The sequence below is a fragment of the Cardiocondyla obscurior genome, linkage group LG24 (genome assembly GCF_019399895.1).
Source record: "Cardiocondyla obscurior isolate alpha-2009 linkage group LG24, Cobs3.1, whole genome shotgun sequence".
Classification (NCBI taxonomy): Eukaryota; Metazoa; Arthropoda; class Insecta; order Hymenoptera; family Formicidae; genus Cardiocondyla; species Cardiocondyla obscurior.
In genome coordinates, this window is record NC_091887.1 from 1,084,075 (window position 1) to 1,101,916 (window position 17,842).

Below are 17,842 nucleotides of genomic sequence, written 5' to 3' on the forward strand. Positions count from 1 at the left end.
ATGTTCCACCTGGTACCTGCTCGGTGATCTTGCCAGGGGGTTGAAGACGATTAAATGCTACGTTTAGAATGAGGTATGAAATTCAATGGCCGAAGGGTGAAGCCGAAAACCAGCCCCGGCGAGAAAGAGAGAGCGTGCTCGAGTATTTCCGTTCCGAGAGGATGATCCCGATCGCGAGTCCCCGCGAAGAAAGATAAATGTCTTTCTTTCGCACAGCCCTAATCGTCCCTCGTTTCCGGCTCGAAAGACGCTCGAGCTCTCCTCTTTCCGCTGTCATTATCGTTGCACTTCCGCCACAAAACGTAGAAGACGCTTTTGTATATCCGAAGGATCGCAACAGGTTTTCTACCTCCCGCGAACGGGCGAGGTCCTCACGCCCCGTCCTTTTCTCTTTTAAGAGCTTTCGTTAAAGATATCGAATGCACACCGAAGGGCATTTTTTTTTGTTTCAGTATACAAATTTTTGTTATCTAATCGTGCGAGATTCTTATGCTGAATGGAAGTTTTTTCGATTCAAAAGCCACCGGCTGCACGACGTATTAATTAAGGGAAAAATTCCATCGCCGGCTTCCATCGTTACTCGCGAACATCTGCGGCACAATAAACGTAAAAGATCCAGACTCCACGTATACTCGGTTGTATTCGTGTCATCAATCTTCGTGGATATCTTATCGAGACCAAATAACGATTGAATAATTATGTCTACTCTACTGGAAATCGTGGCGTGATGGATGACGTGAGGCTGCGGACTGGCGACAGCGTTATGCGCGGCTCACCGGATCCAGCTTTACGATTATTTGCGACAGATGTTCGGCAAGGCGGAATCTTCTCGCGTTCACGACGGATTCGATACGCAGTTACGATAATCGCCGACGACGGCGAGCCGGTGTGATATAACGAGGGGGAGAGATCGGTAATTAACTGTCACTCGCGAGCGGAATTAATTTCGACAGGCGTGTTTTTTCGCAATTGCCTTTCCCCCGTAGTCCGGGACCGGCCGAACGATTTCGGCGGGAATTGCATAAAGTCGACGGTGATAAACGCGGGCGGGCTCGACCGGGACGGTTTCTCTTGTTTTATAGCGGGATTTTCTTGCGGGCCCGTCGTAATTTCGGACGGCCGTGGCCTCCCGGCGGAGTAACGCCGTCAATAAAAATAAACCCCCGCCCCCATAAAATCCCCACAAAAATCGTAAACCCGGGTCCGGGCGTCCCGCGAAAAGCACGGACCGAAGCGTTGTTTGTACAATGCCATGGAGGCGAATTAAGTTTTATCACTTCATCGAGCATTCTCGGCTTTTATGATTTCCCGGGCCGTAATGAAGCGCGTCGCGTTTGTCAGAACGAGAAGGAAGGACAGCGAGGACCAATCGCGACGTATCTCCGTATTTCGATTTTTAATTTAATTTAATTTAATTTTATTTTCCTCGCGGGTAAAGAGAGATAATCAATAATAGAGAGTAGCGAGAATAAAACGTTGAAGAAGATAAAATTGCAAGGAAATGTCGGATTAGCGGCGGCGAGCAAAAGAAGTCTAATAAAAAAAAGATATCCAGCCATGTCGTACAAGTTCTAACGGGGCAGGAGATGGAAAGACACCGGCGTAAGGAAAATAAAATGAGCGATAAAAAGCGGGGACCGGCGACGAAAAGCCACAGGTACGGTAAATAGCGGCGAGATAGGAACGATAAATACGCGACGTCCCAATTTCGTGCCGGCCTTCTCGTCTCCAGCCGATCACGCTTTAACTAAAAGAGTTACGCGCGACTCGAGACACTCGCGAGGTATTTAACCGAAGATCGAAATTAGTAAAAGTTATCGAAAAGTCACGGAAAAACCCGGTCAAGATTAATGAAAAATTCTATAGTCGGCGAAGTGCCTTCGTTTCAATCTTCGGGGCAACGCGTTTCTCAAAGGGCGATCTACATATACCGCCAGCATCCCGATCCTACGCCTGCGATTCAGAAGGAAAGAATACCGAGATAGGGGATTGCCAGCTGACCCAGACTGATCATCGACCCGGGGGGCACCGACGATCTATCGTCTTCGCGGAGGGCGAAAACGCGTCGCCGCTCCGCAGCGGTGGGCCCTTTCCTTTTCTCTCTTTATCTACCTTTTCTCGTTCTTCTTCCCAGGCCGGTTACGAGGCGGGCCCCACGGCGTCAACCATCCGTGTCAGGCCGTCGACCTCGTCGACGAACGTTCGCCCGAGGAATCACCGGTCCTCCCGCTCTTTTCTCTCTTTCTCACGTGCTCGGGACCGCTAGTTTATTTATTTGCTTATCTATTTCTTCGTGCCTTTGCCCTCGCGTAATCAACGACGGCGGCGACAGCGTCGAGGACGGGAGGGTACAACTCGTCCGCCGATCCGGCGGCACCAGATACCGGACACTTAGCGAACGCGAGACGCGATCCGGATACCGAGGTGGGGAAATTCTGCAGAAATAATCGATACGCGAGCGACGGCCCGCCGTGGAATGACCTGGGAGAAATTTGCTTAGATCGCAGATAGCGTGCGATCCGTGCGGCGAAGGGGGACCCTCGACGCGTCGGGTATTTGAAAAGCAATTGGCGGTATTTGAATTTCGGTCGCGAGGCCCCGAGGAGACGTGACCACCGCGCGGCCCACGGCCCCACGAAAATTGCCAGCCAGCTATTTATAAAACAATTTCGCGAGGAGGTCGTTGCCGAGGGACTCACTGACCTTCTAAGACGCCATTGAGAGTTCTACGATCAAAGAATTTCAACTCTCTAATTACTGAATTATTATTTCTTTTCTTTTCTTTTTTTTTTTTTTTTCGTACAGTTAGTGAAAACTAGAACTGTGTCGCGCGGTTGATAAATGATATCAAGAGTACCAAGAATAGTATACACTTCCAAATTTACAGAGCCCGGAGAGGATCGCGTGGTTCGTAAGTGCGAAAGCGATACACGACGGAAATAATGTCCTAGAATTTTGAAAATAGCACCGCCGAGTCACGCGGTATTACTATTACTACTCCACTATCATCCCTCTCGCGGGGATCCCGCCGCGATAAAGTTAAGGGCTATTCTCGGCGCGCGTCGATACGCGAATCTATTTCCGGCGGCGCTGGTATAAAAGGGGGCGCGAAAAAGTGATCGAGGGTTGAAAAGGAGGACCTCCTTCGTCCGCTTTCTGGCGGCGCGTCCTTAAGGGCTCCGCCGCAGGACGAGCGGAATAAACTATCCGCGCATATCTGCTCTCTCTCCCGCGCGCTGAATCATCCTGTACACACCATCACTAAACCAGCGGCATTCCAACGGACATTCTAATTTTAGCCCCGCGCGCGTCTTTTCTCTCTCTCTCTCTTTTTATCTCTCTCGCGCGCATTCTCCCTGCCTCTCTCTTCCCTCCTCTCTCTCTGTCTTATGGCGTTCCGCGTTCTCTCCCGGGTTTTTCCCTCCCCTCCTTTTCTCTTTCTCTTCGTGTAAACGGAGGACGAAGGGAGGCGAAGGAGAGTGCGACGCTCTCTCTATATACTCGCCGCCGCCGCCGTCCGCCTTCTCTCCTCCCGCGTTTCTTCGCGTCCTTATCGCTCGCGCGGCGCTACTACCGTTCTCCTCTTGCTCCCGCAGGTAAGGGACTACGCCTATTGGCGCGAGCCGGCCAGCACTTTTGCCCGTGAATGAGATGTTTTGCATTCGCAGACGCTGAGAAACATGTCGCGAGGCGAGAGCGGCGGTTAAATTGGATCACGCGCCGATGCCGAGGCGAATAAAAGCGTCCGTTTCGACGCGGAGGGAACGAGAGCGAATGAAATTGAATAGAATACAGTTTGCGCCCGCGACATGCCCCTAGTCCCTAGCACCGGCCGCGAAAAAATCGCCTCGACGAAGCGTAAGGTGGGACTTAAAAGTAAAGGTATCGACGGAACCGCGTAAGCGGAGAAAAGCATGGAACGTCCCGAGGTGGGTGGCATTTGAGGGGGAAAGACTTCGTTAATTAAAGCTCTAAAAGTATGTTACTGTAAGCGAGAGAGCGAGAGAAAATGTAACTTATTGTACTGCGCGAGATAAATCATTTCCGAGCGTGCGGATGAAAGTACGAAGTGCGCGAGCTATGATACGGCAGATAGGAATAAGCGGGGAAGCTGTTAAGCCGTAAAAAATTGGCGATAAGGACAAAGTACGGATCAACAATATCACGTTCGCAGAAGAAATGCGATAACGCCGCGGGCATTGTGTCAAGTATTCGCATCGATCGCGGCCTTCTTCTTTTTTAATATCTATCCCGGAGAAAGGCCTGGTCCTCCTGCGAAACGACGTTACTCGCGAAGTAAAGGGTAGTTAAGCTTTGTCTCCTCAGGTAACGAAATCATTCCTCGGTATACGTTTCGTTCCATCGGTTCTTCTTTAATTAAGGGTCTACGAGATGGAAGAGGAAACACGTTTCCGTACAATAGGTCTGAAGCGTGAGACTGGATGGTAAGGGCAAGCGAGTTACGAATCTTCTCTCTCTCTCTTTCTCTCTCTCGTTGCGTGGAAAAGCCGTGTGTGAAAGTTAGAATTCGGGGTACGAGATTCTAGACAGGGCAACAGTCGACCTTAAATGCATTTCGACTTTGTTGCGATCCGCCTCGAAAGCAGACAATAGTTAGTCCGAGGGAGATCTTTCTGTCGAATCGAGGAATGTGCACGCATCGTCGGCGGCGCGCATTCCGATCGACGGGAGAGGACGGGAAGTCAGGGAGCGGCAATAACGTTTCTAGTACACGTGTGTATCGTTATTGCTGTTAAGCGTGCATTTTACATATGCGCCGGACATTCACGTATCAACGGAGCCTCGCGAGCATGCGACGTCACACGTGGAAGCAACAAACTACGTCGTCAAGCTTAAACGGCGCGCAGGAGCGTGGGAACAATTAATCTAATTGCGATTAATACGCCAATTACGCGTTCCACCGTGATTACAAATGCAGAAAGGACATGTAATTGGGAGGGAAGCGTGATCGAAAATAAATATAATATGCGACGTCGAAAGCTTGGCCGCTTTGACGTCGGAGGGTAGGTCCCGTTACCCGCGCAAACAGTTCGGAATTGTTTTTCAATTAGCATGCAAGTCCCGAGATGAAGGGCTAGAGCGCCGGTTTCCCCCGCGTTCCTCGCATCACGGCGAACTTCCGAGAATTACACGGGAGGTCGGGCGGCTCCAATTCGAAGGTGCCACGGGCACGCGTGGATCATAATTTAGCTCGCGCTGCTATTTACATTACGATACATTGGCGAAGGCTGTTATTCACCGTAATGCAATCATGCAGTTGCGTTTCGGGCGGACGAAAAGTTACGCGACGATCAGAAATAATTGCGAACGCGCCGAATATCTTTCGCAACGCTCGATATCCGATGGGAGGAAAAAAGAAATCTCTCTCTCTCTCGCTTAAAAAAAAATTTTTTTTTTTATTTAACGGCGCTTCCTGCTTCCTCTCTGTTTTTCTATCTCTCCTCTTTACTTCGCCGCCGAAGATAACGCGAGTCTCGAGACGGAGAGATCGAGCATTGGAAACCTTTCGAGTGTTTGCTCTCACATGGCACGTATATCGCATAAACACCCGGACCAAACATGTTTTTTTGATCGGGATACATCATCCGCGGGGCGCGCTCGTGCATTCTTCTCTCGCATGCGGGCGTGACAGAATCTCGCTCGATCACCCGCAGTTCACATGTCACGATCGCCGCGACCTTACGGACCCCGTTGCTTTCCATAATCACGCGCTCGCTCTTTTTCCCTTTTTTCCCCACTTTTAATTTCGGTGAGAGGATACGGCCGCGATACTCCGGCTATCGGCGAACGTCGTACGCATAGACAAACAAGGACTTCGCCGCTGGAGTTTGACGGAATTAGAAGACCCGATCGATTACCGACGTCGAGAAGAAAGATCGCGCATAAATCTATTTTTTTCTTCCCCTCCCGATTTCTCGGACAGAGACTGTTTTGCCAGCCACGAAACATTATCTATCGCGCTCCTCGCTATTTGCCGCAATAGGGCGTTATGTCCAGCTTACGTCACGCATGTTTACGAGCGTCGCGTCGGAGAGCTAATTGACGGGCTTCTAAGTAATTTCACGGAATAACACAAATAACCGGGCGATAACGAACAGAGACGAGATACCGGGCGATGATATCCAGCGGATTCGTTTAAAATTAACTGCGCGCGACCGTAAACAACCTTCGGAGTCGAGATTACGCGGCTCACGGTTTCTCGAAGCCAGCGACGCTGGGCGAATTTATTTAAATTCGAGCGAGCGTAAATTATTCATGCCGCGAGGCAGTATAATAACCTCCTCTCTCTTTCGCTCCTCCGGCGACGCTTTGCGTCTCCCGTTATTTATTTCGCCGCCCGTTCCCTTTTGTCCCGAGCGGACTCGGGGGCCCTCGCTTCTTCCTCGCATCTCGCACTTTGGCGAGCCCGTAATCCGTCGCGTAAACACCGACGAAGGATAGTCTACATATTTATTTATCGATCGGCTGTATCCTCGTTTCCGATTGTCGCGGCGAATCGGGCATCGCCGCTGAAGGCGAAGCTCGGGTACCAAGGCTGGGCCGTCGCGAGGCTTCGGTTCGCGCAGAAAACGTACTTTTACGGGCTTTGACGATCTCGCGAAGTAATCGTAGCCACCGATCCTCCCTCGCGCCTAGCTAAAACGTCGCCGCCGTAAACAATCTCGTCGTCCTCGTCGGCCCGCCAAGCTTATCACGCGCGTTTCTCTCGCACCATCTACGCCCAAGTCTCGCTCTCTTCGCGCGATCTCAACTCGGCGCGTCCGCGAGACGAACGACCGCGAGCAGCGGATCTTCGAAACTGGATTTTCCGCCTCTCGACACCGTCGGGAATATCACTCGGCGACTAAGTTTCATGACCCGATCGCGAAATCTAATTCTTTCTTTTTTATTATTTTTTTATTTTTTTTTTTAATTCTTGTTTCACTTGGAAGACTTGGGAGAAAAGGGTGGAACGGACGAATCGCGAGCTAGAGTGTAACTCTTACCTTGAATAATTTCTTAAGCCTCCGGTAGCCGCGAAGTAATCGCGACACGTACTGCTTGTTGGAATCCAGTTTGATTGATTGAAGCCACAGTTGCGGGAACGAAGATGAAGGACCGAAACCGAAATGACGGGTGTTTTGCAGAGCGGGGTAAAACTTGGTTCTTTTTTTAGGTTTTAAGGGGGATAATTTTTTTTTGTTTTTTTTTTTTGGGTGTGTGTGTTTTTGGAAATCGCGGGGGTGGATGCGATGCAGACGGATAATATGTTCTCGAAAAGCGGATTTGTGTGTCGCGGTAGCTGTTGGTGTTGCTGGTGTACGATCTGACTGGTTCGTCACGTCGTCGCGGTCGCCGATCACCGACTGCGTACTCCCGACGACGAGTGTTGTTTCTCGCGGGTCAGTCTCGGATAGTACATATATATCGCCGTTACGTTATATATATGCATGCGCGGGAACCGAAGAACGAAAAACACGTTCGTGGCCGTTGAGAGCCGTTCGCTTACTGAATCCGACGGTTGGCGTGTCCGGGCTGCTAACCCGCGCTTTCTCCCCACTACAATCGCCCGAGTTGGCGGTAAGCTTCTCCACCGTCCCACTCCCGAGCACCGACGGCGACGGCGTCCCTCCACCGAGACGAGGGTCCGCATCCGGGAACGATGGAGGGAGGCCGAGCGAGGGGTAACGCTCGCTCCCCAGCCTCCCCTTTTCCCGCCTCGTCCACCACCGCCTCTTCCTCCTCCGCCGCCGCCGTCGCAACGCGACGCGCCGGTAATCTTACCGCGGACCGTAAAGCACGCTCAGCCTTGCGGCCGAGTGCGAAAATTGCAGCGAAAAACACCGGGAGCGTTCCTCGTTCCCCAGCGAGATCGGAATGCGCGCCTGGACTTTCGGGGGCGACCGTACGAATTTACAAGTGGTATCCGCGTTAGCGCGAGATTAATGACCCCGGCGGTGCAGCTGCCGCGGCTGGATCCGCGCCGGCCCACCCTTGAATTCCGTGCCGCGGCGACAACAAGCGCCGTAGGGCGTCGAGGCGAGGGCCCGGCGCACCGTCCGCCCCGATACCTTCGTATTATCGATGGTAAACAGCGCCGACTGTTTGTCACCGTCGCCGCTTCGCTCGCGACGACTTTACGTTGCGATTTCGAACGGCCGAAAGCGCCGTAGGGGAGGTATGCGCCTACGGTGGAGGGATACGACGACGGTTTTCGCGCCCGGCGAACAGGCGGGGGAAACCAGGGAAACCCCACGCACGGCGCATGCACCGGTCGCGCAATTGGCAAAAGGAGGGATTCCTCAACCGACGGCGCCAGGATCAAGTCCCCCCTCGTCACCCCCCCGCCCTGTCCCGCGTTCCCTTTCCCGCGTCCGGCGGCTGGCTCCTCGTCGGTGCACTCTCTCGCTTTGGAAGGGAGTGCACTGATCACACGCGCGCGGCGATGCCTTCTCTCTCTCTCTTCGCTTCTCTCTCTCTCCATCTACCCACCGTCCCCCTTTTTTATCGTCACCTCTCCGTCCGTTTCTCGCTCTCTCTTCATCCCACTAACCCGATGTGTTTGTTTGTTTATAGTCGCGTTCTAGGAAATACCCGATACGCGAGTAACGGAGTCTCATACACGCGCCGCGCGCCGCGCGCGCGTCCGCCTGCATTCCCATTCTGGAGTTGCATCCGGTCGGTTCTCGGATTCCTCGGAGACTTCGAAAAGCGGCCGGTTGGCGGTACGCGGCACTCCGGTTCAGAGACTCGTAGCCCGGGGACGGACGCTGGCCCTTCCTTCCCAGGCTACCTGTGCCCCGGCGTCTTTCAACTTTTCCGCCGCTGGCGGGATAAGGCCTCGGTACCCCGCTCGTGAAAAATAACGATCCGCAGGCAGGTATATTATACTTTTGCGAAAAAAAAAAAATAAAGGCCCACCCGATTTCTCGGCCACGTCTGGGGAATATCGGCTGCGTCCGAAAGCAGAAGGGGGACAAGTCTCACGGTCTTCTGCAACGCGCTTCACGACCGCGTTCCGCAGCTTCGCGCGATCCCGAGCGTCCCCGCGCCCCGATGCCCCCGCGGTCCAGTTACTCCGGATACGAGCGCGTCCGCTTATAATTTATTAATACAGTCGAGGCGATCGGGCGAGCGGTCGCGATCGTCGATCATCGTCGCGGCGCACGCGTTCCCTTCCGTAAATCTTCCTGACGCGCCAATAGATAATCCTCTCGCAACGAGTCGCGGCGGCCGTCGCGCGGGGCGCGGGCCGAGGCGCGCGCAAAGATCGATAGCGGGGAACGCCGCCGCTTATCGGCTGGCGTTTCTGAAAAGTAGTCCACCTGTAATCTCAGGAATGCACTGCGTCAGCAACAATCCGCGCCGCGCGCGCGCCAGTCTCTCGCATCGCACGGCAAATATTGTACGACGATGTTGCGTAATGACGCGTAATGGCGATGCCGCGTGACCCGTGCGAGAGTACGTGGCCCACATGACGCGATAACAACGCCGTGGACCGACGGTTAATTAGAATCCGCGACGAGAAACCTAAGCCCTTCATCAATACGCCTCGCGAAAAAACTCGCCGAATTCGCAGACGAGAATTTTTTTTTTAATTTTTTTTTTTATGTAATTTTTTTTACCGCTTTCACGCGCGTGGAGCGCGAAAAACAGTATCGGAATAATTATTGCTAAGGGATTATAATAATGTTAAATAATAATAAAAATAAATTTATAACTGTATGAACTTTTAAAGGAAGGTGAAATCCTATTCCGAGATCCGTACGTGTTCTTTTCATAATGTCACATCCTCGTGCTCCTAAACAAATATGCACAAGTACGAGGAGATTTTAGATAATGTCAAACAAAGCTCTTGAACTGCGCAGCCGATCTATCGGCTTTCCTGTGCCCGAGAATACCAGCTGTTTTCCACTTTTTATCTAGTTTTTAGACCTGCGTAGAAGGCCGCTGTCAGAGGGAACGTCCACGCAATGCGATATATCGAGCTGAATGTTTCCACAGCGAGAAAAGGAGAGAAAGAGAGAGAGAGGAGTGAGAAGGAAAAGAGAAAAAATAAAAAAACAAAAAAAAAATCAAAAAAAAATCAACAAAAAAAAAAAGAATCTTCGGGATGCTGCGGCGCGTGCATAACAACGGCCGGCAATTATTCACGAACGGTATGATAATGCATATGTGATTCGCGGAAGAATCAACAACAACGCGGCAGATTCTCTCTTGGACTTTGTCGCCCGTGAGGCGCGTTTGTTGCGTAAATAAGATATCGACGTGCAAATCCCGCGCGCCGGGATAAATACTATTATTAAATAAACGAGTATTAATAATCGTGAAAAAAGGCAGAGTCATCGAGGAACGCAATCGACGATCGCGGCAAACAAATTCAGTGATTTCCTTCGCTCGCCATTCGTGCGAACGCCAACGCATGTGCGTTTCCCTTAGGTTCAAAGGGCTCGGAGCCCGCATTCGCCTTTTGACCACTGACACGTGATAATGAACGCAAAACATGTGCCCCGAGTCTACCGTAAAACTATTTATGAAAGACCGGAAATGACGGCGCAAACACAAAAGAAGAAAAGAAAGTTCCTTGATTTTTTTTTCTTTTTCCTCTTTTTTTTTTTTTTTTCCCCTTTTTTCCTTTCTTTACCGAAGTAATCTCGAAGAGAGTCGGCAAAGGTAAGGACATCGTTTCGGACCGGGTGGTCAAAAGTCTTCCGAAAATAATTCCAATGTTTTTATTCTGCAGTTGAGCAAGCCGTAGGAAATCAATGCTGACAAGGTCCGTCAGCGCGATATCAAAATGTTTTAAAAACAAGAATACGACGGAATATGCTCCGCAAATAACACCGCCGTCTCTCTTATTCCTTCCCGCCTCTCCCGCTGTATCATAAAAAGATTTCGTGTTTGGCAAAATATTATTGATGATATAATAATATTTTTCCCCCGCGTCGCCGTCGGATTCAAAATATTTTCGGGAGGACGAAGTTCCCATACGCGCGACGTCGACGGCTCGGCGCACCCTAAGCTCTCTTGGGAGGTTTCCGCGGAATTTTTCGTGCAGTCATTGAACGTAGACGACGCTGTTATTGTCGCGTAACGCCGCCGGCGGGACCGCGACAGCGGAGCGGTCCGCGAACGGGACGGCTTCTGGCCGCCCCCTCTTCGCGCGATCTGCCGGGCGAAAATACACTTTTGCGAAATCCGGCATGTCAATGAACAGAGATCCTTGTTCCCCTTCGGATGGGTCCACCGCGGACCGTCGCCGCGTCCCATCCCCGCCGCGCCGCTCTTTCTCTTTCTCCCCGATCTCTCTCGGCTCTTTCAACGAAGGCCGCTCGCGACTTTCAAATACGCGCCGCGCAACGAGAACAGTCGAATCATTGTTTGCACGAATCGCGTCATTGTCGCCGCCAACCGATCCCTACCTCGATGGAACGATGATAGTGCAGACTCCGAAATTCGATCGCGGAATATTTCCAGATGGGGCGCGACGCGCGGAAAGCCGCTCTCGAGATTGTTGCCCGGCGACAATAAAAGGCGGGATCAGCGAAACGCGACGGCTCTAAATTATCTGGCAAAAAGTATGATGCAAGCGCGATATTCTTTTTCGTTACATATACCAACGCTTTCTTTCCTGATCGATGCAAGGCGCGGTGTAATGACTGACGTCGCCGCGAGTAACGCTTCGTGTCTAAATAGATCCGAGGCGTTTGAATCCTCTCTCGTTTCGCACCTTTTTCAAACAGCCGCGACGACGACACGGGGGACCGGAGAGATCGCTATGGAGAAATTCGCGGAGATAAAAATAGGTCACGAAATTTCAGTCGTAGACTTTCTTTCGGCTAGCGAAAAGAGACGGGAGGAGCGGTGCTGTAGACGCGGATCTCCGCTGGATGTGACGCGCAATTAAGGATGTGCGGAATCGGGGTCGCGACTCTATCCTCGGTATTCGCGTGGCGTAATGCGGAAGCGCGTATTTAGTACACCTGGTACATGCGAGCGGACATCTCGAAGCTCGCTCGGCTCGCCCGTGGACGTCGGTGCCAGAAAATCTCCTGGAAAATCGGTCAGGAGTGACTAATCCGGCCGGAATTCACGCTGGTGCGTTCGCGATTGTTCGAATCGTGGGAATCGAATCGTCGCCAGGTCGCAGCTAACTCGAGAACGACGTATGAGCTCGTTAACGCGTCGTAATTTGTTCAGCATGCACTGTTTCTCTCTCCCTTTCTGGTGTAATTTCTCCGACAGGAATTCCGCGTAGACGCGCGGCCAAAGGAAGTAAATCTTTTTCGAGGAAGCTCTAAAAAGAGGGAAAAAAAAGGAAAAAAAAAAAAAAAACTCCGATACTCGTCGGGAAGTGGAACGGACAATTACGGCCGGTAATTAAGACGGGCAAACACTCGACTCGCGAAAAGTGAAATTGGACGTTAATATGCATTCCTCAGACGTCACACACGGAGATGTTTCATGCTTAAAAAGATAGCCTCCCTCTCCCTCGAACCCCTTAATTGCCTCGAGCAATCCGCGGCGGTAACTACGGCTCTCCGCGGAGTTCTAGTTGCGTCGGTGATTTATTGATGATAATTGTACGGTAATTTAATTCAGATTCGTACGAATTCCCGGGGAAACTGCCGGAATCGAAGTGGCCGAAGAAGCGCCCATAATTCTTTCGACCCCCGGCATTAAGCCGCCGCGCGGATGTGCGGGCGGCCGTGCCGCGCGTGAGCGTGTCGTTATTCATTTATCAAGACTGTTTATTACGAGAGGCGACTACCGCCTCGCGAAAGGAATAGCCGCGGCTTTCTTGACCGCAGCTCGGACTGCGCGGCGGTCGATCGGGAGACGCGGCGAGGTGCCGCCGTTTCATTATGATACGCGATAAAATTATCGTAACAATAACCACCTCGCCTTTGTTAGATCGCCGGGCCCGAAAGAGCGGCGGCCGCATTCGAATAGCGCTAAACAAATGCCCGGCTAATTAATGAATGCGCGCGCGAGGGGGAGGAACGGGGAGGAGAGGAGACGCGAGAATGTAAGGGGGCCGGCACGCGGCGCAAATAAAGGAGCGTTCGCAAACACGGAGTCGCGGCGTAATTGTCATAATAATCGAAATTACCGCCGATTGCGACGCACGCCAATTCCGATCCCGAGGCGTCAATACCGCGCTTCCGCCTCGATCCCGTTCTTCCCCGCCAGCTTTACGACCGCTATTTAACTCGCGGTAATTAAAGGCTGATGCCTCTCTTTTTTTTTTTTTTTCCTCTCTCCGCTTCTCGCGAAAAATGCCGAGGAATTTGTTAAAACCGACAGATAAGCCGGTCTCTCGTTCTCCGCATATACTGAACTGCGTGCGCGGTGCGAATAAAAATGTTTATTTATGTAAATAAAGTGCATTTTGCATTGCGTGAAACAATTGGAATAAAGTTGAGATAAAGTAATAATTGCTTATTTTTTTTTCCTTCTTTTTTTTTTTTTTGGTTGCGTGACAACGGATTTCATGATCACAGCAAGGCATTTCCGATACCGCGTTGTTGTTTCAGCCCGGACGCGAGAATTTTACACGCCGAGTGACATCCGCGATGTAAAATTCCGCCGAGCCAATCACCGGATTCCAGAGCGCCGATCGCAGAGAACGGTATCCGGCGTTTACGTGACTAATTAATCGGGAATTCGAGGGAAATCGGCCGCGATAGCGATTCGCGCGCGCTGCGACGCGTCCTGATAAACATTCCCCTCGGATCGGCGATTTATCGATCCCGAAATCGAAGGAGGCGCGAAAACCGACTAATTACCGCGAACGCCGCGCTATCGCGTCAATTTGCGCGTAATCGCGAAAGAAATGCGACGTGGTGACCGTAGATCCCTATCACTTTCGGGCGCTGCGACAGAGCGTGGAATTCGTGCGAGTGCGTCGGTTCAAGCTAAACACACACACAAAAAAAAAAAAAAAAGAAAAAAAAGAAAAAAAAAGAAATTACTATATCTACGTTAGTATTTCTATCGCCATGCACATTTCGATGTACTCCTCTAGCTATTTTCAAAGATATTAATTATTACCTCACACCAGAAAACTGTTCATCGACGTTCTAAAGAAAAAGAAAAAAAAAAAAGAACCACACTGTTCGGGAAAGCGACACCGTGAAACGATATGATCTCGCGCGTTTAAAAAAAAAATAGAGCCGTATCGCCGCGGCACGTGTGACCGGCGTGACCAAGAAGTGACGGCGGCATAGGGCAAATCAATCGGCAAAGCCGGTTGTTTGTGACAAACAAGCTTGCAGCGGCCTATCGATTGTTTATGACGGGCGGGCGAGCTCTCACTTACAGCAGCGTAGTAAATTGCGTAGGCAGCGTGAATCATTCTCGTAGGCAGCCGGGCGATCTTCGGACCTCATTCACCAGTCTGATACTCGGCGGCGGCTGATTACAATGGCTGCGGCGACGGCGACGGCGGCGGCGACGGAGTTGGGCGGGCGGCGAAGCTGGCGGCGGCGGCGGAATTGCAGAAATCACGCTTCTTAATTAATCCCCCGAGCGAACTTCGTCCGGCCGATGGGCCCGATAAGGCGCACGTGAACGAGCTTGAGGGCAGAGAGGGGAAAGCTGAATCGGCTACGAAATAACGTCCACCGAGACGCCTCGCGTTTACTAGCGTATTACGCCGCGCAACGGAGAAATGTCTTCATCTCTCGGACCTTTCTCTCTCTCTCTCTATCTCTCTCTCCCGCCGCCGGTCCGCGCGCAAATTAAAAATACGCCGCGCGGCGTATTTATAGCCGGCGTAATTAAACGTCGGCGCGTTACGTCACCGTGGAAATAATCGACTTGCATGCGTGGTATGTCGATGTTATTTACGAGCGTATACGCGAGCGAGCGTGTTTAAAAAATCGCGGCGATTAACTCCTCGGCGAATAAACATCAATTAGTAAACAACGGCGAATTGCCGCGCGAAGGAGGAAAGAAAACTGCAGATTACGTCGATGTAAAAATATGCGTAATATGTTATTCGCGCGTGTAATCGCGCGAAAAACAACTTGCCGGTCTAAAATAAACACGATTGTGCGAGTGGGTATCGAGCGGAGGGAGAAAGAGAGAGGCGGAGAGAAAGAAAGGAAGAAAGAGAGATGATGAGGATTATCCGGGATCTTCCGCGGAATTGATTCGGCTGATCAATCACTACCGAGATTTATAGCGACGGACGGGACTCGTCACTCTGCGCGAATGCCATTTTGACGCGAGAGCGCGACTTGACGAACACCGGATCGCGGCATTTCCCCGAAAGAGAAGCGGAACGGCCGGTGACAAAACCGTCACTGTGTCGGCCGCGTCTCGATCCTTGATTCGACACTCCGCGGCGCCGACCCTCTCAATGGCGACTATTTATTGCCGTTTCGCCAACGAAAATTTGGCAGCGACTAGCTCGGACAATGACGCCGCTCGCGGTTTCAACGATCGGCAGTCGTGTAAAGAGCGTTAATTAAGGATTTTTTTTACGAAGCATACCCGGGCGCTAATTTTCTTAAAGAAATAACAGTCATCGCTGATTCAATCGAACGGCAGATCTTTTCGTGCGCGTGTTTCATTACTTTTATACGCCCGATGACATTCAACAAGACGTAGATTCATTAAGATTTCTTCTTGCTTATTGATCAAGGCCCGCGCAACGGGATATGTTCGTTATTTCTGTTAATAATGGTAAGCTGTTAAAAGTTTGCTCGCGCAAAAGGGGGAGGGATATTAAATTGGCGCCTTCTTATTGGCGGTTGCGACCTAATTTCCACGTCCGCGGATTCACGGGCGTTGAATCGCGTTAATGATGCGGGGGCGCGAGATCAGGCTTCGAAATCCGGCCAAATCTTCCTCGCAATTAAGCCCGATAATTTGGCGGACGTGAAAGGCGGAGGAGGCTCTGGCGACGGCAATTGCCGATCGTTATCGCCTCCCGCGATGGGAGAGACATACGCAAGATACGCGGAAGGGATGGAACCCGTTGAGACTCCGACGCCAAGTTCGCGCTTCTCATAAAAAATGGAGAGTACCGGCGCTGCCTTGTGTCTCACGGCGGGGCGAAACGGAGCCAAACGATTCCGTCGCGCTGAGGAAGATCCTCGATCGATCGTGGGTGGGCCGCACATTCGTTGCGGCGACTTCCGGTACGTCGCGGTCGGTAACGGGTGGACAGAAACGGACAGGTACACCGGGACGAAAGGCGAGGAGGGTGGAAGGAAGCCGGGACGTGTGTACGTACACGTAGGTACACGCGACGGCCACATATAGGATGACCTGATTTGTATTCGCCAGCGGAGGCATCGCATTCGCTAACTCCGACGAAAACCCACATCTTCCGGAGTTCCGGCGCCTCTCCCTATTGGTCACGCTTTGAATGCGAAAGCGACTGAATTGTCTTGCATAGACAAAGGAGCGTGTAATTTTCTGCAAGTTCTCCGCGCCGAGCTGGAAATATCGCCCGCGCGAGCTTTCGACTATCCCGGGGACAGACACGCGCGCGTAAAAATAAAAGACGCCGAGCGACACCCCGCGTCCGGCTCTCCCCCGCGAAGGCATATTCGATCAGCTATCAGTGGTGCAAATAACGTGAATTATTCGGCACCCTGTCCTTCCGAAGGTCTCAGGGCGTCCCTCGCCTAATTCGATTTCAAATACCACGGCGCGAAATAAGAGGCAAATAATTTTAGCTCCGAGGCACACGATGCGCGATACATATTTTTAGAACTACCTTTCATCTTATCTTAATCTTTGATCTTGATTTATCGTGTAACAAAAATGTACAGTTTTTCCTCCTATTATTATTGACGGTACCAACTTTGACGGCGCGTCTTTGCGGCGCAGTTTCTTCGTTTCGCGCGCGCGATTTTTATCAGGTAATCCGATAACGTTTGGCGTTCGTCTGACGGGACGATGTTGAAATCGCGAGGCTGAGTCGGTTTGTAGATCACTCGTCGGCCAGTAACCGATGCGTTCGACGCGCAATTTGGCGCGTCAGCCAGACGGTCTGGAAGGAGCGAGAAAATATTTTTATTCGTTTCTTCTTTTATTTATTTTTTTTTTTTCGCTCCCCCATCCGCGACGTGTTTTCTTTCTCGATCGAGATCACGACATCGGACTCACAGTTTATTCGAACGTCATGCGTCACCGCGTCTCTTAGCAGTAACAGAGCGCATCGAAGAACAGCGGTAAACGATACTCCCAGTGGCAAACAATGATTGAGCAATGAGCGACGCGTTACAAAGATCGATATGGCATATACGATACGTGCCACACGTGCAACACACAGTTATTGACGACTCTGCCAGCACCGTCGATTACTACATTGTCGATTCGGGCACTCAATAAATAGCTATTTTGACGTATTTCGCGAATGAACTTAGGCGGGACTTGAAATAAAAAAACTGGGGGAAAAATAGGCAAAAAAAAAAAATTAAAATTAAAATACTAAAAAATGAAATTAAAATTTGAATCAATAACTACGTTCAGCAGAAATACTACAGAAGAGAAAAAAAAAAGAAAAGCCATTTATCTAATCGTTGTACTTTCTATGGGTCTCTTATGAATAGAACAGAATGCGTTTCGAAGGCTGGAGAGAGGGAATGACGAGTAACAAACATAGACAAAAGAAACATTCAAAAAATGTTCTCAAAGAGAGTCCATCGGTCTACGCCTTACAATGAATGTGTCCACTTTCAAACAACAATTACCAGGAACCGTCATGCCTACAAGGATTGTACCTTTTCGGCTTTTGCGACACGGTGCACAAGCCGATTGTCCTTGTTTACCACGAGCAGGTACAAAACTCGGCTCCGCCGAACGGAATTCCGACGTACGG

The 17,842-nt window shown here is 51.1% G+C and overlaps 1 protein-coding gene across 3 annotated transcripts in view; it reads right to left on the reverse strand.

Annotated features, from left to right (window-relative positions):
• Pdk1 (Phosphoinositide-dependent kinase 1) overlaps positions 1 to 17,842 on the reverse strand; it is a 97,337-nt gene that overhangs the window by 7,098 nt on the left and 72,397 nt on the right. The window contains exon 1 of one of the 3 annotated variants that reach the window (XM_070672004.1): positions 14,324 to 14,512. The exons of 1 other annotated variant lie outside the window; for it this stretch is intronic. In XM_070672004.1, the coding sequence (XP_070528105.1) occupies positions 14,324 to 14,359 (36 nt within the window). In that variant the 5' untranslated portion in view covers positions 14,360 to 14,512. Of the gene's footprint in view, positions 1 to 7,007; positions 7,145 to 14,323; positions 14,513 to 17,842 lie in introns of those variants that run through there. One more of the 3 variants, XM_070672005.1, reaches the window with a different exon arrangement.